Source organism: Chanodichthys erythropterus, chromosome 9 (genome assembly GCF_024489055.1).
Source record: "Chanodichthys erythropterus isolate Z2021 chromosome 9, ASM2448905v1, whole genome shotgun sequence".
Classification (NCBI taxonomy): Eukaryota; Metazoa; Chordata; class Actinopteri; order Cypriniformes; family Xenocyprididae; genus Chanodichthys; species Chanodichthys erythropterus.
In genome coordinates this window covers 12,704,064-12,729,113 of record NC_090229.1, presented here as the reverse complement: position 1 = coordinate 12,729,113, position 25,050 = coordinate 12,704,064, and the positions used below count along the sequence as shown (strand labels likewise).

Here is a 25,050-nt window from a genome sequence, read left to right as displayed (position 1 = left end):
GTCTGGAGTTCCTATGTGGTATGTTTGTTATTGTTTACGGATGTTTGATGGGAAATTGAGTTATCGGGAATTACATTTACGCACATAGCAAACGTTAGCTGTATTTATAAATACTGTGAACGCAGCACCGAGCTCTGTCCTCCTGACCAATGTCTGTCATGATTTCCCATCTGCTTAGAATGTTTGGACACACAAGCAGCTCAAACACAAACATATTAGACAGGTCCAAATGTATGATGCTGATCTCACAGTATGTCAGAGCCAGTTCAAGTGTTGATAACACTTTTGTCCATCTTGGTAAGGATAAAATCAATACACTTTCACAAAAAAAAAAAAAAAAAAAAAAAAAAAAAAAAGATAACACAAAAACAATGATACATGGTGAGGATTAGGTAAAAACACCCATTTTAAATTATTTGTGATTTTCATTTGAAAGGCATGAACAGCTGTTCTTTAAATGTCTGAAGTTCTTTTTCTTCTTTTCTTCCCTATTGTGATGTATATCCGAGTGAAACCGCTTCTCAAACAAGAAAAAATGTAGAGCCAGACTTGACTTTTTCCATCGTTATTCTCTGAAAATCTTCCCCCATGCCATGCCACAGCTCTCAAATATCATTCACATTACTTGACATAACTTAAATTTTAGTCTTTTTTATTACAAAAAACTATTATACAGCTTCAGAAGACTTATAACTCATAACACATGAGTTGTGGACTCATGATACTTTTTTAAAGAAATTCTTGGACATTTTGAGCTCAACAGAATACTTATCCATTTTTACATAAATTGTTGCATTGAATTGAATGAGACAAGTGTATATAAGAACGGATTCATGAATGATTTGTAATGAAAGTGAACGGGGTTGCATTATGGCTGAGATCTGCTTTTAGGTTCGACAGAGAGAAAGTCAAACTGGTTTGAAATGTCAAAAGGATGAGGAAATGATTGTTATTTTCACAACCATCACGTTAATAACATTACTAACAATACATTTTGTACTTTGCAGGGATCTTGGCATAGTATGCTGAAATACAAGTTTGAACAGGAATGTTCGCCTTGTTTGCTCTTTTAGACCTGAAAATCAAGTGCCAGGACCATCTACTAGAAAAGAGGTAAAAAGAAGCGTGACAGAAAATGAAGCTGCTGCACCTACATTCTCTTTTATGACTCATTAATACCTTGAATTTCCCTTCTAAATGTTTTATTTATAATTATATACATTGTATATTAGTAAAGGTGTGGTTACATTTGACAGTGAAACAGTGACGTCAGACTTAACAAGCGGATTAAAGTTAAATATACAAAAAAAATTTGATGCACTTTTATTTAATGTAGTCAAGATGTTAACCCTTCTTATGTTCTTATATTATCCTTTCATTAGAATTTACAGAACAGGCGCATGAGAGAAATACAATAGGTAAACAGGTAAAAGCAAAATAATAGTTAAAATGGAATTTTTTTTTTTTTTTTTTGTAAATCAAATTCTATAGTGGAAGAAGATTTATTGCATAAAATTCCCAACTTTACAGCAAAAAAAAATATGTTTATAGCCTAGTACAAAAAGTGGTTTTGGTCTATATAGCTAATTTTGCCCTTCATGACAACTGTGAAGGGGGTGAAATTTTTTTATTACTCATTCATTTAAATTCTCAAAGTTTTGCGTAATTGAGGGCGTGGCCACTTGAGCCACAGGTGGATTGCCGCTGCTGTCACTACTAGCCGTTTGTCTGCTGTCTCAGCTCCACCCACATCCCACCTCTTTGCCCATTTTTGGTTATCCGGGAGTGACACGCTGCCAAGATGGCGACAAACGGCTCTGCCCACTTTGGGCTTCAAAAATGCTTTTCAGAAACCAACGGGTGACGTCACGGACACTACGTCCATTGTTTCATACGGTCTATGGTAAGAGCCCTTTCAGTCAACCATGAGCATGAAATGTAGGGCTATTCTTTTTTTAAGTTATAACACTGAAAATCAATAAGCAGAATAACCGATACTATTTGAGTGGCTATTACGATTCACGTTTCAATAAACAAAAAAAAAAAAAAAAAAAAAAAAAAATCAATACTTCAAGTAAAAACAAGAGAAGAAAAAAAGTTCTAGCTCTAATCAGTTCTAATCGTGAAAAAAAAAATTCTTAAACACCTAATGGCAAACTTATTCAGCAATCAAATATTGATGGGACATATCATACCTCAGAAGCTCAGAAGGCATGAAATGTCACCCAACAGCAATGTTTACATCCAGATTTAGGTGACATTAACACCCATTACCTTTCCCAGAATGTGCATATGTACATGTAATTTTTTTTTTATTCCAAACTGCATCTGTTGAATCAGTAACGACCGTGCAGCTGTGCAGTCCCAGTATGTTGGATCACCATCAGTAAACAATTTACCACATCTGTTTGACATAATCCTTCTGTCAACAACATTCTTGGTGGCTAAAAAGAAAAAAAGAAAAAGTTTTCTTTATTTCCCTTACTAAAATCACATCCATATCACTCATTCCACACAATTATGTCCAAACATTTAAACTACAATATTAAAAACATTGCAGTCTAGTAGAGCATTAAAAGGAACAAAATACCTAAATGTAGCTGATTTTTTTTCCCCCCCTCTCTCTAATTAACATTGTTTGAAGGGGGCTGTGCAGCATTTAACATGTTCATTAGTGCAGTAAATTTTCCTTGCAGCGTTTGTCAGTAGTTTTTATTTAATTCTTTGGTAACATTGAGAGGGGTTTCACTTTGTAAATTAATCTAATTAGGAGATCTCACCTCAAAATGACAAAGTATGAGGTGCGGGAAAAGGGTCTACCAAACAAAACAAAAAACAAAAAAAAAGGGAAAAAAGTGAGCATTATTCACAGCAATCCAGATTTATTCTGACCTGCTAGTTCACACATTCTGAGAACCGTGACCTACTTCTAACTGCTAGACCAAAATTACCCATGAAGCACCAGTGAAAAATGCTTTAAGGAGAATTCTGTTCTCCTGTTTTATGTGAGCAGGAGGCAACCACTCATACATGTTTGTTCTACTCCAAAAATATCTCACTTACCATGCATACGTTTTCCATTGCATAAGGAAAGAGTTTTAGTTGCACAATGCTTGGGAAAAATATTGTATTTTAGACAGCATCTCAAGACAGACAGAATTAAGATGCATTTACATGGTAACTTCAAATAGAAACACTTTGATATTGGTTTCCACCAGTACACCTACAATACGACAACATTATTAATACATACCTGCAAATGAGTAGATATGATTCAAAAACAATATGTAAACAGCATTATTTAGGCATCATTACAATTAACAGACTTCATTTGAAAGCAAAGATATATGCCACCTGTGTATATTTTGCTAAATAATAATAAAAAAAAAAATTAAAGGGATAATTTGCCCAAAAATGAAAATTCTGTCATTTACTCACACTCATGTTGTTCCAAACCCGTAAGACTTTCGTTCATCTTCCGAAAACAAATGATCTTTTTAATGAAATCTGAGGGATTTCTGTCCCTCCATTGACAGCTTCAAAAAGTTCATAAAGAGATTGTAAAACTAATCCATATGAATTGAGCGGTTCAGTCCAAATTTTCTGAAGAGACACGCTTACTTTATATGATGAACAGAATAAATTTAGGCTTTTATTCACATATAAACATTCATCAGCAAACAAACAAGCTCAACCGAACCTGCTTGATGTGAGAGAATAAGCCTCATTGGTTTTTGCAGAAACTTAAACATGTTGCGTAACACACAAGAATTAACCTCATTGGTTCTCACACATCAATCAAACATGTTTGAGTTTCCGTTTACCACAACTGATACGCGAGTTGATGAAGGTTTGTGAATAAAAGCTTAAATTCAATCTGTTCAGCTTTTTGAAGCATCAAAGTGGTAGTCGTAGCCATCTATGGAGGAACAGAATTCCCTCAGATTTCATTAAAAATAACTGTGTTCCAAAAATGAACGAAAGTCTTATGGGTTTGGAACAACATGAGGGTGAGTAATGACAGAATTTTCATTTGTGGGTGAACTAACCCTTTAAGGTCTCCAATTTTAAATCAGTGGGGGGAAAAATTACTATTATGCAGTCAAACAAAGTAAAAAAAAATTAAAATTAAAAAAAATACATACAATACAAAATAAATAAGGGTTTGAAAGCAAATGTTCAGTGACTGAAAAATAATTCCCAGACTCTTTAACCCCTTGATTGTTATTACAACACTTTACTCCACCGTGATCTTATGGTAAAGCTGAGATCACAGATACTAGAAGAATTAGATCCAAGTGGGCATTTCAAATCTTATAGGATGCATGGACATTAAAACCAAAACCATATATAACAGACTATTGTTTTTACATACAATACACTAACCAAAAACTGAAAACTAATATATAATTTTTTTTTTCCTCAATTTCCCCAGGTTTTGTGAGATTTAGTTCAGTCCATTAGAAGGTGTAGATAAAAATTAAAATAAAACCACCAACATAAGTGAATACAGCATTTATTTTTTCATAAATATTTAAAATGGTCAATTAAACTAAATTTATACAAAAATTGCAAGCTCCTGTCCTGGACAAAAGAGTCCAAGACATTCATTACGATACAATGTATAAAATAAAAAGATAACCAAATTCCGGTCCTTCTTCACCAATAGTGCAAGATGAGATCAATGCATCGGTTCCTTCAAGGACAGTTGCAGTACTTGCTACCATTCACGTAATGTCACATGTAGAGGGTGAACAACATAAATATGCATTACGGATATAGCACCTAGTGTTTGTGGTAGGATTTTCTCCACAGTTCTGCTTTTTATGGAGGGAGATAAGGAAAAAAAAATTCTTCATCTTATTTACTGATATAACCAAAAACATGAACATAAATATCTAAATATAGATATAAAAAATGGCAATAAAAGTGAGGTGACTGACATGAGAGGAGCTGGGAGGCTTCGGACTCATTCACCTCTCATTAAACGGGGAGGGGAAACATGTGAGTTATGCAGAAAATGAGTAGAAACAAGAGCAGCCCTTAAGGCAAATTACCTACAGTTCAACTCAAATGCCCAGCTGAGGTTAGAAGACAAGATCCAGCCCAAACTGAATCACACAGTCTGTAAAGTAATATTTTTCCTAGGGCATCCAGATAAACTTTATGGTGTACATATAAATATGCTTTAAAAAATGTAGCCAAAAGACTGTTTTATGTAGATTGTCACTGCTGATTGGTTAATCACACTGCACCGGTTATTCTTTCTTGTGGTGTATGCCATTGTTGTTCTGTGGCATGGTTGTGTTTTGCAGGACTTTAGGAAGCCTTTTGCCTTTTGTGTATGCATGGTACCAGAAGTTGAGGAAAAGGAGGAGGAAGACGATGCCATACAGAGTAATGAGGTAGATGAAGATGGGGTACGGGTAAGGACAGTCTTTCATGAAGTAGTACTGGCTAATATGACCCGTTACCATGACAAACTGGATCTGAGAAGAGAGAGTACAAGCAAAAATTCAATTTTTGTGTGTCAAATCCAAAATCACTTTAGCCGTTAGTATGAACACCAAAACACCTTGAGACAAGATTCATATGTGGTTTGAAATAAAGTTAAAATTAGATTTTCATTGCTATAGCCACACAATCAAAAAAGTAAATGAAAAATATTGTAATACATACAAGCTGTATTGAAGTCAGATGCTTCTTCCACCATAAAAATTTTTGATAGGTAGGGCCCAGGGCTGACAGTCCATAGTATGTATACATGATGACATGAACAATGCAGTTTAGGGGGGCGTGAAATGTCCCCAAACCACCTGCAACAAACAAAACATATGTTCAAATGAAATACATCTTTTAAGTGTAGTCATGCAATCATAGAAAAGATAAAGACATACCTGGAGAAAACCGGACTCCAAACCACCAAGTGAAAGGCATGATGGAATGATGGAAGACGTGTAGGAAGGACACCTGATTTTGCTTTTTTCTCAGCACAAAGAAGATCTGGCCAGAAAAAGCAGATAAAGACCCGTCCGTTGTGAATAAAATGTGAATATGTGAATAAAAGCCTAAATTCAATTTCATCAAAAAGATGTTTTAGATTTGTATTTCGAAGATGAACAAAGTCTTGCGGGTTTGGAACGACATGAGGGTGAGTAATTAATGACAGAATTAGCATTTTTAACTAACCCTTTAAGTTATATTGCTTCTATATAAGAAATACAAGCTTCCAACTTTCCACCCAATAGGAGTTTTGTCTCTTTGACTCACAATAGTGCCGTTTTCTTTCATCTACTAATATTGCTTATATATATACCCCGTTTGCTTAGCATATATAAAATAAACATAAAATCTTGAAAATTTAAGGAACAGAATGCAGGTTTTCAATTTCCCTTAAAACCAAATAGGGTATGCCATATAAAAGAGCCATATTCAGCACTGCAAACATGACTGACAACTTTATTCTGGCTATATACACACAGTTGCAAAGCAGATATCATGAAATCAAGGTAATAAATAGGAATATATCACTCACTGTGTCCAACATCTCAATGAACTTGGAGGAGTAATAGAGCCAGCAAGTCCATGCCATCTGGAGACAGAGAAATGTAGATCAAGCACAAATGCCCGACAAACAAACTATTAAATACAAAAGAAATTCACCAGACATAAGGACACAATATTACTCAACAATAAGTGTATTGCAGGAGGTCTGAATGGTTCTGTGGAACATTTAATGTCCCCCTGTGGTAAAAATCTAGTTTTTAATGTTGTTTATATGTCTATGTGGTGTTTTTAATATGGTTTAAGACAAACCATGTGCAAATTCATAAGTGAACACCATTGCTGAATATTTTCTCTTTAAAACTGCAGGGATCTAAAGACGGACTCAAACCCGTGGTTTGAAATTGCTGGCGTTTGTGACGTCACAAACTACCTTGTAACCAATCACGTCAACGTGCTGGCGGGCTTTAGCATATCATTAACTGACCGCACAAGGGAGTCTAAAAAGAAGCCAGGTTATCCTGATACATTTTTCTGTTGATATGAAAAATCGGGTAGATTTAGCAATATGCCGTTCTGAGTTGTTCAAAGCGTTTCTAATATTGATTTTTAGAAGGCCGTCTGGCTCTGAGATGAAGAACGGGAACATGGTTTGTCTAACATTAACAACACATTATTTGCAGCTGTTTGATAAATGTAGTCAAGCAAAACACTAATCATATTAATTACCGTTATGTGTCCGACGTTGTAAAAAGCGATCCCATTTACCTCAGTAAGTTGACCGAGTGGATCTCTGAGCTCGTGCGAGTGAGGAGGCGGGGCTAATTATCATATTCATAGATCCACATAATAAATGAGGCAAGGGTGTAGAGTTACATTCAAGCTATTTTAAGGCATAAAGAATTTTTTTTTTCCACAGGGAAAAAATTTTTTTTTAAATGTGTAATTTTGGTGATCAAAGATGAGTTTTAAGGGGTAAAATTATTGACTACAGGGGGACTTCAAGTCTAACACCAAATCTAAGCCAAATCCAAAACCTGGTGAGAGGGGAAGAAAAAAAAAAGAACGAAAGAAAAAAAAAAAACAGTGTAGAGGTACATAAAGCTTTTCACACAGCAGGAAAGGCAACATTTCTTCTGCGCTCACCCTCATGGCTTGTGGCGAATGAGAGGGGTCTAGCAAATCACAGCCGAACGAATATCCTGTTCCCCAGCCTGACATCACAAACTGCAAAGAAAGAATGTATACACTTGTAAGAGGCCTTGCTGAAATTAAAGAACAAGAGACCAATGGATTTTAAGAAATTTACCTTTGGCCATACCATTTCTTATAGAGATAAACTAAAGACCAAAAAAAAAAAAAAATACCCTGAACTGAGATAAAAATCATTATAAAACTCTGAAAAGGCAAGAAAACCATGTTTATGTTAGATTTTGATTGGCACATTTAGTACATGTTTTTATTTATTTATTTATCATATTTTTGTAAATTTACCAATTATGCTTAACCCAACAAAATGTAAGACTACACATGTAAATGCACTCAATGACTACTGATCTGCAGTTCTAGAGTTTTATATGAAACTACACCAAATTCTGCACAGTCATTTGTTTAAAGACATTTACTCACCCTTATGACAATCTTTCTGTGCAACACAAAATGCTCACATTTAGCAGAATGTCTAAAGCTGATTTTTCTATACAGACCACTTTCTGATACAAACCACCACTTTCCAAAAGGGCAAAAAGCAACATAAAAGCGCTTAAGATTTTCACTAAACAACAGAAGTTTCTTCAACACAACACTACTATATGGCTTCAGAATATGTAGAATACAGCAAACAAGTTAATTATGGTGTCTGGCAGTATGAATCACATCCACTTTTATTGTATGGAAAGGAGCTGCTTCAGACATTCTGCAAAACATCTTTTGTGAGCCACAGAAGACAGACAATCATGTCATTTTTGAGTGAACTGAACTAGACTAAATGCTGTAGGTAAACTCATTCCACCCATTTACACACTTTATGTGTGACCAGCATGAGACAAAAAATGAAATGACAGCATAACTCAATGGAATCTAACAAAACATGTTCATAAAACTACAACAAAAACTCTAGCAAAACACAAACAGCAGGTTTGCCTGCTAGCAAACAGAATGAGATTTACCTCGTAACACATGTAAAGAGAATAAGCCACAACGCTGAAATTATAGATGATGAGGACCTGCTTCAGATCAAATGGTTTCCTGTTCTCCATTATCCTGGGCCCCAGTGACATCACAAAGTAGATGTAAAATAAAATAATAACCGTTTGTGGAACAGGAGAGGACATGAGCAGCCAGTCTTTCGTCCTGGGGTCTGAAATCACATCACAAGAATATTTACACTCCATGCAATGTCTCCATGTACAGCAACATCTATTGTAACTGCATTAGGTTGTGCATTAATCTATGCCTGACATTGCTGTTGTTGTGCACCATCATTCTCTGAGATAAATAAAATACACTGATGTATGAGAAACTAACATTTAAAAAATCTCAGTACTAGAATCAGTCAAGTTCTAAAAAATCTGATTAAACATTCACTGATATAATGATTTTAAACTAGGTGAACCAAGTTTAGCAACCACTTTTTCAGCAACCTTGCTTCTACAGTAGAAGTATTTTTCCCATTAATTTTTTTCCAAAGGGATTTTTAAAAAGTCTTCGTCATAGAGTTGTAAGCCATGAACCAATCCTACCTTAATGATTTATAAGTCCCTTATGGACAAAATGATTTTTCAATGGGATTTTTACTTCCAGAACCTGACTGTTGCAGGTTATACATTGATATTTTGTTTTTCCTAATGTCAGAAACCTTCTTACCTGCATTATTGATCAACTTGGTCCACTTGTCATAATAGTGTTCAGCTGTGGACATGATCTCAAAGAATGCCATCACCACCAATGATCAGAGCCTAAGGTAATAAACACAAAGAGTAAAAGAGTCAGAACCCTCAATGACCAACTAAAATCTACCATTTTTATCCTTTACAACTTTCATTTAGCCTTGTGAAGTGATATTAAGAGTTTCTAATTATTAGTTGCATCTATTATTTAGTGCATTTAAAATAAACTAAACCCAAAAACTTAAGTTAACCACGTCAAGTCTGGCACAAAAGGTCGCATTCTATGAAACAAAACATTTAACTTGAACACCACGTCATTAAGACTGAATTTATAATTGAATCTTACAATTACACCTTCACAATACTGTTCCCTTCTAGACAGTATGACTAGACGTGATGTGGAACCTGAATGTTGCAAAATGATGCAAGAATAACTCATTTATGGTGGCAGGAGCATGAAAGGTTGTATTGTTGTTAGAAAACACAAGAAGTTTAAATCAGCAGTTGGACCATCCTCCATACTCTCCAGCAAACTCGGAGCTGAACAAGAGGGTGAGTGTTGGGACACAATGGTCAGCAGTCAGTGTACATTAAGGACACACAAGCCAGGACAGCCCATAAAATCATGTGGGTGGATAAACGAAGAAATGCAGAGCCAGAGCCAACAATGTACAGTAATATACAACATAACGGTTCAACTTAGAGATGCATACAATGGAGACACGCATTTGTTCGATACCATGACCAGAACAGTGCATTTCAGATTTTAATTTTTCTACAATAAACACACACATTTGTGAGTGTGTATTAGGTGCGTATAATTCCATTTAATAAAGGGATAGTTCACCCAAAAATGAAAATTCTGTCATCATTTGCTCACTCTCAAGTTGTTTCAAACCTGTATGAATGTCTTTCCTCTGCTAAACGCAAAAGACGACATTTTGAAGAATGTCGGTAACCAAACAGTTGATGGCCCCCATTGACTTGCTTATTTTTTCCTCATCAACTGTTTGGTTACCCATATTCTTCAAAATATCTTCTTTTGTGTTCAGCAGAAGAAAGAAATTCATACAGGTTTGAAACAACTTGAGGGTGAGCAAATTTATTTTTGGATGAACTATCCATTTAAGGTGAAGAAAGAGTGAAAAGTGCCAAAATTGCAAAAATGACAGCTACGTCAAAGTTTATGGAGTAACAAGTATAATTCGCAGCTATAGCAAATTAAAAATCAAACAAATTGTTTTGTATTTTATGTCTGAAAAAATAAAAGATTGATCATATTGATATTAAAAATACTGTATTGAAAAACTATATATAAAATATTTATAAAAAAAATATACAGTCAAAACTAAAATTATTCAGACATTTTTTATATATTTTTTACTAATGGGTGCAGGACACTATAGTTCATTTATAGGATCGCAAAATAATGTAAACTGTTCAATTTTACCCAAAATTCTTCATACAGTGGAAAATACCAGTAAAAATTTGGAACCAAAAATTATTCAGACACTTTGACCTGACCATGTTTTGCTTGTGTTATCTGACATAATTCATTTTTTCTGACACAGCCTAGTTTAACTCTGAGATCTGGTCATATTTTATTACCATTTTTTTAAACTATAGTGAATAAACTGTATTAAAGAATTAAATGTTTAAGGTGTCTGAATACATTTTGGTTTGACTGTATATTTTTTCAGCTCCATATAAAGTGTTAAATAATGTAGTGCCTAAAATGTGCATCAATGTTGGTGAGAATGAATTTAAGATTCAGCAGGCAATTTGTAATCAATAAATAAAAACAAGGAAATTTCGTCATGCCATAAGTCCTAAAACCCTATAACACGATTCCCTGACATACATGAAAACAATTCACACACACACAAAAGAGTACAATAATAATGTTTAAAAACAGCTTGCTTTAAGCTGAATGGCCCCTAAAAAAATAAATTCACTCAGATGCTGTACATGAATTCGGGCATCGTTCTGGTGAAGCATCAACCCAAGCATTCTTTCCCTCCCTTCAACACGCACTTTAATGTTTGAAGGGAGACTAATCAAATATGTGTTTCAGGGTATACTGGTCTAATAATCTGGAGAGAGTTGCCTGCCTAGATACTGTAATCTTTAATACAAGCCTGGACACGCCTGTTGCCATGAGAGTGACTGATTGTAGGTGTGAGAGGAGAACACTACCCTCCCTCCACACAGGTGCATTCAGCAACTGGGCTCTGACAGCCAAACTGGAAAGCCCAATACTAGCAAAACCTAACATAATATCTGACGTTTTGTGTTTAAGTGTGGGATATGCTCTGTTGGCTATGCTCAGTTAGCTTATTATTCCCTGATATTCTATATGCAGCATCTTTAATGACTCGATTATATAAATAATAGTTGTGTAACGATAAAAAAAAAATTAAATACTTAAAACACTTTCTTTGAACCTTGAGTGTACATAACCTAAAACGTTTTCAAATATATTTTTCAAACTACAATATTCAAAATAATAATACAATATAAAAACAACTTAAGTTACCTATTTTTATGATATTTCGGACTAAAAAAAAACCCTAACATATAAATTATATATAAATATAATGTACATATACAAACATACACACGCATCAGTATTTCGGAGACGCCACCTGAACTCTACTAAACTAGATCCTTCAGTATCCACTCCCAAACCATAAACAGTGTGACGTGAACCCAAAAAGAAATAAATATAGCGTACTAATTAAGTTATTCAAAATACTGAGAGGAAATACTGTAGCTCACCCCCAAGGTTTTAACAGGGAAGGCAGAATTTCCTCCTCATCACAGGAAATTCACAGCAGATCACATACGGACTTCATAAAAGAACCTAAGTGCAGGTGCGCGTGCACCTGTCTTACCGTGACAAAACAGACGAAAGTTCAGATATGTGAGTATTTCCACGCACTCCTTGAAGTCGTCCCGCTCTCCGTTCACCAGGACGCTCTTATTCTGCCCCTGGGCCAGGTAAAGTAGTTTAAAAAGTAGAATTTAATGGCTTGACCACACGACCTCCATCAATTAATCTAAAAGACGCGTGAGTTCCGTCTTCATTGTAATGATGTGCGGGCAGTGGGCGGAGTCGTATTCTGAGGCTGAGGGCTCTGATTGGTCAAATGTCGCATCTGGACTTGTAATACACCCATGCTTTAGGCTGTGTGACTCTCGTCTAACAGAGAAATTTATAAGGACATAAGTATAGCGTCAAATAATTATGACAATTAATGATGCCACAATAATGATTTTTAAAATGTCACAGAAAAAAATTATATAGAGTTAGCATGATTTTTTTTTATCTTACTACATTCATTGTTTAATTAATAAACACGCAAAAATAAAGAATACAAACAACAACAAAAAAAACTGTTCATTGATCATCCAACAAAAGTAAAAATAAAGAATACAAAAAAAAAAAAACAGATCATTGATCATCCAACAAAAGTAAAAACAAATATGTTTAGCATAATCATGAAGCATAATTTTTTTACACGAAACCATTGGTTCTAATGATATGAGAACTAGTTCACATCAAGGTGAAAGGCAAATCCTACAGTAAAGCTCAAGACAATGTAAAACTTAAAATCCACAGGCAAATGAGCAGATGACAACCAATGGAAATACTTGTACAGCTTTATGTAGTGACTTTATATGCACCCATTGATGCAGTATGCAACTGTATATTGTAAGAGCACTTTGACATCTCAAGGAATGTATATAGTGGTTTGTCTGGATAATAAAAAACAGGTTGCTGGGTTCCTTGCTTTGTCAGTCTTCGTCGCTGCTCCAGGCGTCTTCAAAAGCAGGATTGACTGCAGCTTGTGTTCCACCCTGTGAAAATATGCATCCAGAATATTGTGAAACATTTGATCATTATGAAAGTCACCATGAAATCAAAATGGACATTTCTTGTTTTTTTATAGAATATTGTGGTATACATTATAAATGAACTATCTGAGGACATCAATAGTTTTTTTTTAATTCATATGTTCTCATAATCTTTCATCAAAATATCGTCCCTTCCCTCCTGCAGGGGCATCTCTTCTCTTCTCTGATGACGCGTTCACCGGAACAAGCGTGGGAAAACTCACATGAGATCACAGCAATAGCAAACCAAGGATGGAAAAAAATCAAGCCCCACCCTACATATTTTCTTGTTCGAGAATCCATTTCACTAGGATATATGTCACAATGGGGAAGAAAAGACAGTTACAACTTCCATTTCAGGCCGACTTTAAGCCTACATGACTCAGTGATGTTTGATTACTGTTATGATGATACAGCCAGGGTACAACAATAAGAACATTGGGAAAAGTTACTTTTAAAAGTATTGAATTACAATATTGCATTACTCCCTAAAAAAGTAACTTATTAACGTAATGCGTTACATAGTTACTTTTTAAGAAAAGTAATGAGTTACATTACTTTTGCGTTACTTTATCTCACCTGGGCTGGGCTTGCTTGTTTGTTTTAAAAAAATAAATAAATAAATTTGGTTAATGTAAAGGCCCTTTCACACCAAAAGTGAAATGAATAAGCCTCAGCCTGAAGGAAATGCATATGCATATTGTTGTCAGTCAATAAATGTGAAAACAAAGTGACTTGCGTTACTTTTCTGATAAAGTAACTTTTTGAAATATTTTGTTGAAAATTGAAAAAGTAATGCGTTACTTTACTAGTTACTTGAAAAAAGTAATCTGATTACATAACTCAAGTTACTTGTAATCCGTTACCCCCAAAACTGATTATCACTATATTGTGTGTTCACTGTTTGAACGTGTTTAAATTCCTTTCAAATATTTGGTTTTCTGTGATGTATTTCTGATCTAAAAACCAGTCAACAACCTTACTTCCGTACATCAAGGTTTTGACGAATTAGAAAGACTTGTGATAGTCTGAGATATATATATATATATATATATATATATATATTTTATTCACGATAAAACACAGCTATGACCACTTCACTTCACCTAACGGTTCTATGTATCACTACACAACACCGTTAGCAACTACTCTTAACAATGTAAACTGTCTGTTCTCAATTGATATTGTTAATTGAAGCTTACTGTATTATTGTAGAAGAGTGTTGTGAGAAAGAGATCAAGTGAGTGAGTTTATTACCTACATTCATATTTAGCATTTTCCTTCAGGTCAGTCCTATGTTCATAATAAAAATCTGTTTAAATGTCCAATGTATTATCTTGTCCTTTTAACAGTTATGGGATTCCCGTGACTGACAGTCGCTAGTCAAAGCATTTGTCAGTTACATCTTGTTCTGTGTTCACAACAGTTCAGTCTTTTCAATGTAAAGGTCTTCGCTACTGACTGACACACTCATAAAGACAGTCTTTGATGCCGTCTAATGGTGTAATAATGTAACTTCTGTTGCTCTTCGCGGTCAGGGACTATTTTTTCCGGTGGAAGGAAGGCTTTTAGTAAAAGTTTACTTCATGAAAGTTCCATTGATACATATTTTTGGCTTTAATATTTGTATTGTGTGGTAACCATTCTATAAAAGCAATAAGGTACTTGAGCCTAGTGCTGTATCGTGAATAAGTCACGGCTGAAGGGGTTGCCTAACAATGCCCTTCAGCTGTAACTTATTCACGATACAGCACAGCCTCGAGTACCTTATTGCTTACATATACATATACACACACATATACACACACACACAGATACATACATACATATATATTTTTTTTTTTTTATTATTTTTTTTTTATTTATTTATTTATATATGTTTTGCGTTTTGTTTTATATATTTTTTGCATTTATATATGTTTTGCAATATTTTTGCTAAGTGTGTACCAGTGATGCTCAATGCAATTATTTAAATGTGTGCCAGATTTTTTTTTGCCAGTATAACTAGTAGAGCAGGTTGTTAAACTCAGCGCCTGATAAAGTACAAGCCATCAAGATGCACAACTCAAGCTAACATGTACATCTCACTTACACCAAGACAGACAGCAGCCGCATCTCAATATATGCCATAATGGGCATAGTGTTTATCAGGTTATCTCATCTTATCTAATGGCTGGGGGACATGAGTAAGGTCAAAAAATGTGTTTACGTGAGCACAAATTTAGATTCTCTTTCTGCCCCACCTAGTTCAAACCTGCAGATCTGTAAAGATAAAAACACCTGATCCACGGGATATGTAGTAGTCGCTAAAGCTCACCATTAATTGAACCAACCTTATCTTTTAAGTCAAAGAATTTGTTTTATACATATATTATATATATATATATATACAAATAAATAAAAAAATGTAACAAAAGTTTACCCGTTTAGAGTTGTTTTTTTCATCCTCAATGTCAGGCTGTCTTAGCACTGGGACCCAGGCCAGGATGTTACAGTCTTTACCTCCACTGTACAGCTCCTAATGATGTACAAATGAGTCAATGAGTCAATACAAATCTCATTAAATGATTGTGAGAACACTGTTTTTACTTCATGGCATAGCTTCAGTTCATTGTCTGATTAGTAAAGACTCAATCACTAAGCAAGTAATCAAGAACAACATTACCTGATAATCTGGGTGGAACTCACAGCAGTCTACATTATTATAATGTCCTCTCAACATAGTGATCAGCTCTCCCGAGTGAAGCCCGTACACTGCTACCGAAGTGCCACATGGCACAAACACAAACTCCGGACTGCAGCCCCTCGATACGGTAAACTTGAGGCCTTTGCGGCTCTCATTCACGACTTTTCCATAGTTCACCTGTAGATGTAAATTAAGTAGTTAAATGGATTAAAATGATCTAAAGATATCAGTGAAATTAACAACTGGACAATTTAGCAGATAAATATATGTATCAACCATTTATAAAGAACATATTTCTTGTCACTAACAAAGGTGTTAAAAAAACAAAGTGACGTCAAATGATCGTATCTTAACTAAGAAGTCTGGCAGCATTCTACCTCAGCTGCTAGTGGAATAACAAACTCTTTATCACTCATTATCAGTGTGGTTCTGGCTGGTTCACGCAGAACATGTTTTTGCTGTTAGAAAGGCGATATGCAGGTCAGTAGAACGGAAAAAAGCGCAAGGTCTAGAGATGTTTTTTTTTTACCTTTTAACTTGTTTAACTTATTTTAACTTAAGGGACACATTTTTATAAATTTGTCATGCACTAGACGCAAGAGCAAAGGTTAGAGATGTCTGTCTAGAGCGTTCACATTCTAAAACAAGGGAAACGCGTTCTGTGTGAATGGCCCCTAATTACTTCTGCTGCATGAAATATAATTTTTAACATCGTTATTTACAAAACAGGTATTAGGTAATAAGGTAGTGTAAAGTCTTCAAACAGCCCTAACTGCTACTCACTAATGTGTTTTCCCCCGTGGAACTATTCCACAGGCGCATGCGATCATCTGTACCAGTAGTGAGGAGATGAAGTCCGTCAGCTGTGAAGCACAATCCATTTGCTCGCCCATTGTGTGCTGTGTTCACTGTAAGATAAGCATAATTTTATATTAAATATTGTTAAATTTTATATTATAACATTAAAATTAATATTATACAATACCGTGCATGAAAAAGTATGGGAACCACTTGCAGAATCTGTGAAAATGTGAATAATTTTAACAAAATAAGAGAGATCATACAAAATGCATGTTATTTTTTGTTTAGTACTGTCCCGAGTAAGATATTTTACATAAAAGATATTTACATATTAGTCCACAAGACAAAAAAAATATTTTCAGTGTGAAAAGATGGATCTCAAAATCGTACAGTCGCTGCTGGAAAGGGTTCAAATATGCAAAAAATGCTTGAAAACTGAAGAATCTGCAGGACCTGGAGGATTTTTCTAAAGAACAGAGCTCAGTTTTACTGCTCAGGACAAACAAGGGACTCATGAACAACCATCACAAAACATAAAAACAGTCGTAGATCATCCAGGTAAATACACACAGTATTAAGAATCAATGGTTCATAAACTTTTGAATGGGGTGATTTTAATAAATTCAGCTATTTTTTTGTGTTGTGGACTATATGTAAACATCATTTATGTAAAATATCTTACTCAGGACAGTACTAAATAAAAAATATGCATTTTGTATGATCGCTCTCATTTTGTTAAAATTATTCACATTTTCACAGATTCTGCAAGTGGTTCCCATACTATTTCATGCAACTGTACGTATGTGTGTGTGTGTGTGTGTGTATATTTGAATTTACCAAAAATTATGCTTATTGTACACTCTTTAAGAAGCAATATTCTGTCACGCATAAATGCATATTACAGAATGCATATGATAAATAAATATTTTCAGTAAACTACCTCTCAAATGTTTTTGCAGTTAATTTTCTAAACAGTTTAGTGCAAAGATTAAATCACAATTATCCTCATGAGACTTGATGAAACTAGTGTGATTTCACCTGCTTCAGATGAAGCCTTGGATTTGTCCCCATTGTGCTGGTCCAAAGTAAAAAGACTCCCCGAGGCTCTTCTCACATCCCAGACGAGGACCCTACTGTCAGTGCTGACAGAGAAATCCATTGCACAAGTGTTACTAGCATTAATGCAAGATGAACAAGAATAAATCTCTTATAGATGGTCAGGTCAGGTCAGAACCAGTAAGATCCCTCTGTTCAAGTAGTGCAAACATTAGTCATCATTCCTATGGCCTTCTTACATTGCAATATTTAGCAATCTCATTTGGGAATTGCAATTTGGTAAGGAAAAATAGATGCCAAAATGCCTGGATTTCTTCCAACAATCTTTTATTTTTCATGGAACTTCATGTGCTAGAGATTCTTGGATCAGATTTTGATCTAGTTTTCTGCAGTTTACTAGTAAAATAGATTTAGCAAAAAATTAATAACACTTCGCTCTATATTCTTAATTGTTTTCCAGGCTGGAAGGACTGTTTCAAAAGTCCCCACTGGCTAATTAGCTCACTCTCATTCACTCACATTACGCAAATAGCAGGTGAGCACTGAATCTACAGAGAAGACTGAAATCAATTATGAATTTAAAGGTGCCCTAGAACTTTTTTTTAAAAGATGTATTATAAGTCTAAGGTGTCCCCTGAATGTGTCTGTGAAGTTTCAGCTCAAAATACCCCATAGATTTTTTTAAATTCATTTTTTAACTGCCTATTTTGGGGCATCATTAGAAATGAGCCGATTCAGGGTGTGTGGCCCTTTAAATCTGGTGCTCCGCGCCCCAAGAGCTCGCGCTTGCCTTAAACAACATAAAAAAAGTTCAAACAGCTAATATAACACTCAAAATGGATCTTTACAAAGTGTTCGTCATGCAGCATGTCAAATCGCATAAGTACAGTGTTTATTTTGATGTTTACATTGATATTGAATGAGTTTGAGGCTATGCTCCGTGGCTAACGGCTAATGCTACACTGTTGGAGAGATTTAAAGAATGAAGTTGTGTTTGTGAATTATACAGACTGCAAGTGTTTAAAAATGAAAATAGCGACGGCTCTTGTCTCCGTGAATACAGTAAGAAACGATGGTAAGTTAACAACATTTAACAGTACATTAGCAACATGCTAACAAAACATTTAAAAAGACAATTTACAAATATCACTAAAAATATCATGATATCATGAATCATGTCAGTTATTATTGCTCCATCTGCCACTTTTTGCTATTGTTCTTGCTTGCTTACCTAGTCTGTTGATTCAGCTCTGCACAGATCCAGACGTTACTTGCTGCCCTTGTCTAATGCCTTTCATAATGTTGGGAACATGGGCTGGCATATGCAAATATTGGGTGCGTACACCCCGACTGTTACGTAACAGTCGGTGTTATGTTGAGATTCGCCTGTTCTTCTGAGGTCTTTTAAACAAAGATTTATATAAGGAGGAGGAAACAATGGAGTTTGAGACTCACTGTATGTCATTTCCATGTACTGAACTCCTGTTATTCAACTATGCTGAGGTAAATTCAATTTTTGAATCTAGGGCACCTTTAAAACTGCATACCAGTTGAATACAGAACAACTAAAATATATAAGGGCTTCAAATGACTAAAGAATCCACAACGGCTAAAAAACAGCATCAAATAACACAGCATGTGACTGTTTCTTGTTATGGTACTCCTCATCAAAGGAAAGGTAAGTGCATTAGCATTTGTGCAGGTGTGGAGGTGCTTACCTGGCGGTGGCCAGGATGTGCTCATATCGTGGAGACCATCTCACTGAGAGGATCTCGCCCCTATGACCTGCCATGGAAACCTTGTTTCATTATAACTGACACTAACTCTGAAAACTAATATACACTAACATTCAAAAGTTTGGGTTCAGTAAATCCTTCCACCAGCGCTGTCTCCATTCAGAAACAACTGGCATTACTCACCCTGTAGGATGTGGATGCGCGACCCAGACTTCAGATCACAAAGCTGCACTTTAGGGTCTTTGGTACCAACTGCCAACACAGAGTACAATAGAGCTGAGTGAGAAGAATAACACAACAGCTCAGACACACTGTTGTTGTAGGAGTTTAGAGTCCATGTGTAAAGGGCAAAACACATTAAACACACCAATACTGACACAATATTTTGTAACATTTATGAACTGGAATACAAAAGATAAGCTTTTGGAAATATATGGAATGTGATCTTTAAGATGCTTCTGATTATACAGCTGCAGGAAAAAGTATGAGAACGGAATAAAGAGACAAATATAGACTACAAATATAATAAAGCATAATCAAATATATGATTTGATGACCTCCAGTAAAACCTGGAGTCCAGTGAGATTCACACTGAGACAAAATTAGAAGTGTTAGTCAGAACTGCCTGGCCTTATAAAAACTTATTAGAAATTTTGAGCTTTATGTTTGCCTGATGTGAACCATTCATCAAACAGAAGAGATCTCAAACAACCAAGATGAATAATTGTTGACTTGCACAAAGTTGGACACGGCTGCACAATTCTGTAATAGCCTTGATGTCACACTTGATGTAACTTATCTTGCAACTATTTACTCTGAAAAGATCATTCAGTGATGACAATGGAAAAACTGATCACGTGTGATATAAAAGTATGAAGGCAGATGCCAACTTATGATAAATATGAGAATACAGAGATTTTATTTGGTTGACTGGATATTTAAACTCAGCATATAAATAATAATAAATAGCACTGTACGACGGAAGATTATTAAGAAAAAGATTCCCTAAAATCAACATGTTTTTTTCTGAAGAGATGGAAGTGGGGGGAAATTAATTATGAGCTCATTGTAAAAAAAAAAAAAAAAAAAAAAAAGTGTGAAAGAAAGTAGAGACCGAGACAAAGGGACACTGAGGTGTTCATAACCTGTCGGTCCTGAATCGGCGATAAGTGCCTGGATTCCTTCTCATACGTAAAGAAGGAAATGTTTCACCGTCTACCCATTGAGCGATAATGTTAATTGTTAAGATCCTTCAAATTCTTCCACTTTAACCAAAAGTATATTCTAGAGCAGATATGAGCATTTATCTAAAACATACATTTTAAAAACTTATTAATTACTGATTAAAATTAAGGCACAAAAGAACAACATCAAAGAGTGCTCCGAAGTGTAAAGAATAGCCACATACAGAGGGTTTGGTCTGATCAGAGAACACACCTGCTACAAGACTGTGTTTCCTGGCTATAGGTGACATGTGATGACAGTAGACATTACCATCGAACTGGAACTCCTCAGCTGGCTGAACAAAACACAATCATTCAAACAATCAAGCAATCAATAAATAGAGCCTATTGTAAAGATTAAGATTTTAAGAAAACACACAAATATACGCCTATGTTAGATGCGCTTAAGGGAGCAATTAGAAAGCACTGAATGTTGCTTGAGCACCATTCTTGTGTGTCAGTTACAATGCAAATACCAGATGCAGGGCCAACTGATAAGCGACATTTGACACCACAGAAGAGCCAGTATTTGAGCTATACTAAAAACTATGGGAACTTTGTATATGGACTGAGTAAAAGCAGGTGGTCACGTATGCGCTTTAGATTAGATTAGATTTGATTCAACTTTATTGTCATTGTGCAGTGTACAGAGCTAATAATGAAATGCAGTTAGCAGACCAGAAGTGCTAGCTATAAATATTTTTTATATATATATATATATATATATATATATATATATATATATATATATATATTTTATATATATATATATATATATATATATATATATATATATATATATAACTGTGCACCAACAGCTTTGTTGTTTTGCCAATGTTTTAATGACCACTCATATTTATATTTTTCGGGTCTCTTTTTAAGATACAAACAGATAATAAAGGAAATATGTACACAAAATGTAAAAAAAAAAGAAAGAAAGAAAAAAGAAATCAGAACAAAAAGGCTTCTTCAAGAAAAAATCAGTATTTAGTGTGACCTCCTGGACTTCCAGTTTCAGACACATTGACCTGACCATGTTTTGCTTAAGTGTTATCTGACATTATTTTTTTCTGATACAGTTTAACTCTGAGATCTTGTCATATTTTGTTACCATTTTTTAAACTATAGTGAATAAACTGTAATAATGAATGAAATGTTCAAGGTGTCTGAATACATATATATATATATATACACACAGTACAGTCCAAAAGTTTGGAACCACTAAGATTTTTAATGTTTTTAAAAGAAGTTTCGTCTGCTCACCAAGGCTACATTTATTTAAATACAGTAAAAAAAACAGTAATATTGTGAAATATTATTACAATTTAAAATAACTGTTTACTATTTAAATATATTTGACAAAGTAATTTATTCCTGTGACGGCAAAGCTGAATTATCAGCATCATTACTCCAGTCTTCAGTGTCACATGATCCTTCAGAAATCATTCTAATATGCTGATTTGCTGCTCAATAAACATTTATGATTAATTTCAATGTTGAAAACAGTTGTGTACTTTTTTTTTTTTTTCAGGATTCCTTGATGAATAGAAAGTTCAAAAGAACAGCATTTATCTGAAATACAAAGCTTCTGTAGCATTATACACTACCGTTCAAAAGTTTGGGGTCAGTAAGAATTTTTATTTTTATTTTTTTGAAAAGAAATTAAAGAAATGAATACTTTTATTCAGCAAGGATGCATTAAATCAATCAAAAGTGACAGTAAAGACATTTATAATGTTACAAAAGATTAGATTTCAGATAAACACTGTTCTTTTGAACTTTCTATTCATCAAATAATCCTGAAAAAAATATTGTACACAAATATTTTGTACAATTGTACACATTAAATGTTTCTTGAGCAGCAGATCAGCATATTAGAATGATTTCTGAAGGATCATGTGACACTGAAGACTGGAGTAATGATGCTGAAAATTCAGCTTTGCATCACAGGAATAAATTACTTTGTGAAATATATTCAAATAGAAAACAGTTATTTTAAATTGTAATAATATTTCACAATATTACTGTTTTTACTGTATTTTTAATTAAATAAATGTAGCCTTGGTGAGCAGATGAAACTTCTTTTAAATCACTTAACCCAAAAAAGGGAAAAAAATAGATGAGTAATCATAGTGAGAAATGTGGTGTTGGTTGGAAGACGTTCACGCACCTTCAGAGTTTCTGTGTCCCAAACTTTCATGGTTTTGTCAAATGAGCTGGACACAAACATACCTGTGTCATGCGGGTACCACTGCACTGTTTCAACGCTGAATTTATGCACATGCCGACTGGACCTTCACAGAAAACAAAGTCACACAACCTGACAATCCATATTAAAATCAGAAAATATCATACTGCCATCTAGTGGTCACTGGATCACTGTGAAGGAGAAGGGAGCCATACTGACCTGCCTACTGTGCAAACTACTTTGCAAGAGTATTTAAGCTTCTTGCTGTTGTTTTCCAAGTCATAAATCACGATTACACCATCAGATCCACCTGACAACATACTGGAATGCAAAACAGGCCAGTGATTTACTGTATTTACTATATGGAGTCATCACAAGGAAATAGATTAAGACCATATACATGTAAATGTGAATTCTATGATTGCATTTTTCTAGTTTTCTTGAGGGAGGAGTAAACTTACTATCTTCCATCAATAACCTCAATGTCTAGGGTGTTAATTCCATTTCCATGGACACGATCCACATCTCTGTTGTGGTTCAACTCCAGACTCAGCACCCTAAAGATGCAGTAAGGCAGAGTGAGGCAAGTTGTGCCACTTTTTAGATAAATTTGATTTGACATAACATTCATGTTATGAATTCCAAAACATTTTAGCAAAAACAAAATGCTGACAAAAAAAAAAAAAAAAATGCAGTTTGCTAAACCAACATTCCCCCCTCTATACATTAATGATGCTACAGAATGTAGCAAAAGAACAATGGTTAATACATTATAGCATTACACAATACCTAAAAACAATGTTAAAGGGTTAGTTCACCCAAAAATTACAATTCTGTCATTAATTACTCACCCTCATGCCGTTCCACACCAGTAAGACCGTTGTTAATCTTCGGAACACAAATTAATATATTTTAGTTGAAATCCGATTGCTCAATGAGGCCTTCATAGGGAGCAATGGCATTTCCTCTCTCAAGATCCATAAAGGTACTAAAAACATATCTAAATCAGTTCATGTGAGTACAGTAGTTCAATATTACTATTATAAAGCGACGAGTATATTTTTTGGTGCGCCATATAGTGATGGCCGATTTCAAAACACTGCTTCAGGAAGCATGGGAGCGTTATGAATCAGTGTATAGAATCAGAGTCTGAGTCACGTGATTTCAGCAGTTTGGCTATTTCACACGATCCGAATCATGATTCCATACGCTGATTCATTATGCTCCGAAGCTTCATAAAGCAGTGTTTTGAAATTGGCCATCACTATAAGTCGTTTTTTTCAAAAATATTCTTGTTGCTTTATAATATTAATATTAATATTGAACCACTGTACTGACATGAACTGATTTAAATATGTTTTTAGTACCTTTATGGATCTTGAGAGAGGAAATGTCATTGCTCCCTTCGCAGGCCTCACTGAACCATCGGATTTCAACAAAAATATCTTAATGTGTGTTCTGAAGATTAACGAAGGTCTTACGGGTGTGGAAAGACATATGAGCGTGAGTAATAAATGACAGAATTTTCATTTCTGGGTGAACTAACCTTTTAAGTTTGAACATATTTGAACTTTATAAAGTTTTTAACTTTGTTTATTTCTGTCTTTTGAATTTTATTTAGTTATTTACTGTTGTTGTTTTGTACTAATTCACTCCTTGGTTATTATTGTAAATCTTTAAAACAAATAAGAAGCAACCCCGCGAATATTAATTAAAAAAACATTACCTTCGTGTGGATTCTGCACGTCTCAGTCGAACTGGGTCATCAAGCCCCGACTGCCTGGCATAAAGAAAACTCAGCATCGTTGTAGAGACATTGAAGCTTTTATTTATGTATTGTATGGTATGTTGTCAGAGTGAATTAACTATTTTAGACGTCCGTTTACAGTCTTTAATCCTAGCTTTTGAATGGCGATTATTTAACATGTAGAACCGCGTTTTAAAACTGAACAAATGCATTCTGTACAGCACGCTAAAAGGATATGATCTATTTTAGCTTTAAGATATGATTGTTGTGCATTTTGTTGGATAGGAGGCAGCCATGTTGTGACGTTCTACAACGCGTACTCTG

General features: G+C 34.7%; 2 protein-coding genes across 3 annotated transcripts; both read right to left on the bottom strand.

The window, feature by feature from the left end:
- Window positions 1–4,756: 4,756 nt before the first annotated feature.
- On the bottom strand, window positions 4,757–12,413 carry elovl7a (ELOVL fatty acid elongase 7a). Its single transcript, XM_067393585.1, has 8 exons — window positions 12,287–12,413; window positions 9,370–9,461; window positions 8,673–8,863; window positions 7,651–7,731; window positions 6,536–6,592; window positions 5,898–6,003; window positions 5,680–5,816; window positions 4,757–5,489 (listed from the first exon to the last, which is right to left on the bottom strand). Exons 2-8 carry the CDS (start codon window positions 9,440–9,442, stop codon window positions 5,259–5,261), a joined length of 876 nt encoding a protein of 291 aa, XP_067249686.1. The 5' UTR covers window positions 9,443–9,461; window positions 12,287–12,413; the 3' UTR covers window positions 4,757–5,258.
- Window positions 12,414–12,583: 170 nt separating this feature from the next.
- On the bottom strand, window positions 12,584–25,025 carry ercc8 (excision repair cross-complementation group 8). 2 transcript variants are annotated; one of them, XM_067393583.1, is made up of 12 exons: window positions 24,706–25,025; window positions 23,441–23,536; window positions 23,199–23,300; window positions 22,962–23,085; window positions 21,006–21,087; window positions 19,752–19,820; window positions 19,551–19,617; window positions 17,815–17,918; window positions 16,759–16,883; window positions 15,955–16,152; window positions 15,712–15,807; window positions 12,584–13,253 (listed from the first exon to the last, which is right to left on the bottom strand). In XM_067393583.1, exons 1-12 carry the CDS (start codon window positions 24,780–24,782, stop codon window positions 13,191–13,193), a joined length of 1,203 nt encoding a protein of 400 aa, XP_067249684.1. In that variant the 5' UTR covers window positions 24,783–25,025; the 3' UTR covers window positions 12,584–13,190. The 2 variants fall into 2 exon arrangements, with proteins under 2 accessions (XP_067249684.1, XP_067249685.1); XM_067393584.1 differs by lacking the exons at window positions 23,441–23,536; window positions 24,706–25,025 and having other exon boundaries at window positions 23,024–23,085; window positions 23,199–23,236.
- Window positions 25,026–25,050: the final 25 nt, after the last annotated feature.

What these genes read in the sequence shown, in the direction of transcription:
- elovl7a (XM_067393585.1), bottom strand. Translation starts at nt 9,442, where the DNA reads ATGGCATTCTTTGAGATCATGTCCACAGCTGAACACTATTATGACAAG. An exon ending in CAAGTTGATCAATAATGCAG is followed by an intron (nt 8,864 to 9,369) that starts GTAAGAAGGTTT and finishes ATGTGATTTCAG; the next exon opens with ACCCCAGGACGAAAGACTGG. An exon ending in TCATTGAGATGTTGGACACA is followed by an intron (nt 6,004 to 6,535) that starts GTGAGTGATATA and finishes TTTTCTGGCCAG; the next exon opens with ATCTTCTTTGTGCTGAGAAA.
- ercc8 (XM_067393583.1), bottom strand. Translation starts at nt 24,782, where the DNA reads ATGCTGAGTTTTCTTTATGCCAGGCAGTCGGGGCTTGATGACCCAGTT. An exon ending in GAGGTTATTGATGGAAGATA is followed by an intron (nt 23,301 to 23,440) that starts GTAAGTTTACTC and finishes TTTGCATTCCAG; the next exon opens with TATGTTGTCAGGTGGATCTG. An exon ending in CCACGGGGGAAAACACATTA is followed by an intron (nt 16,153 to 16,758) that starts GTGAGTAGCAGT and finishes TTACATCTACAG; the next exon opens with GTGAACTATGGAAAAGTCGT.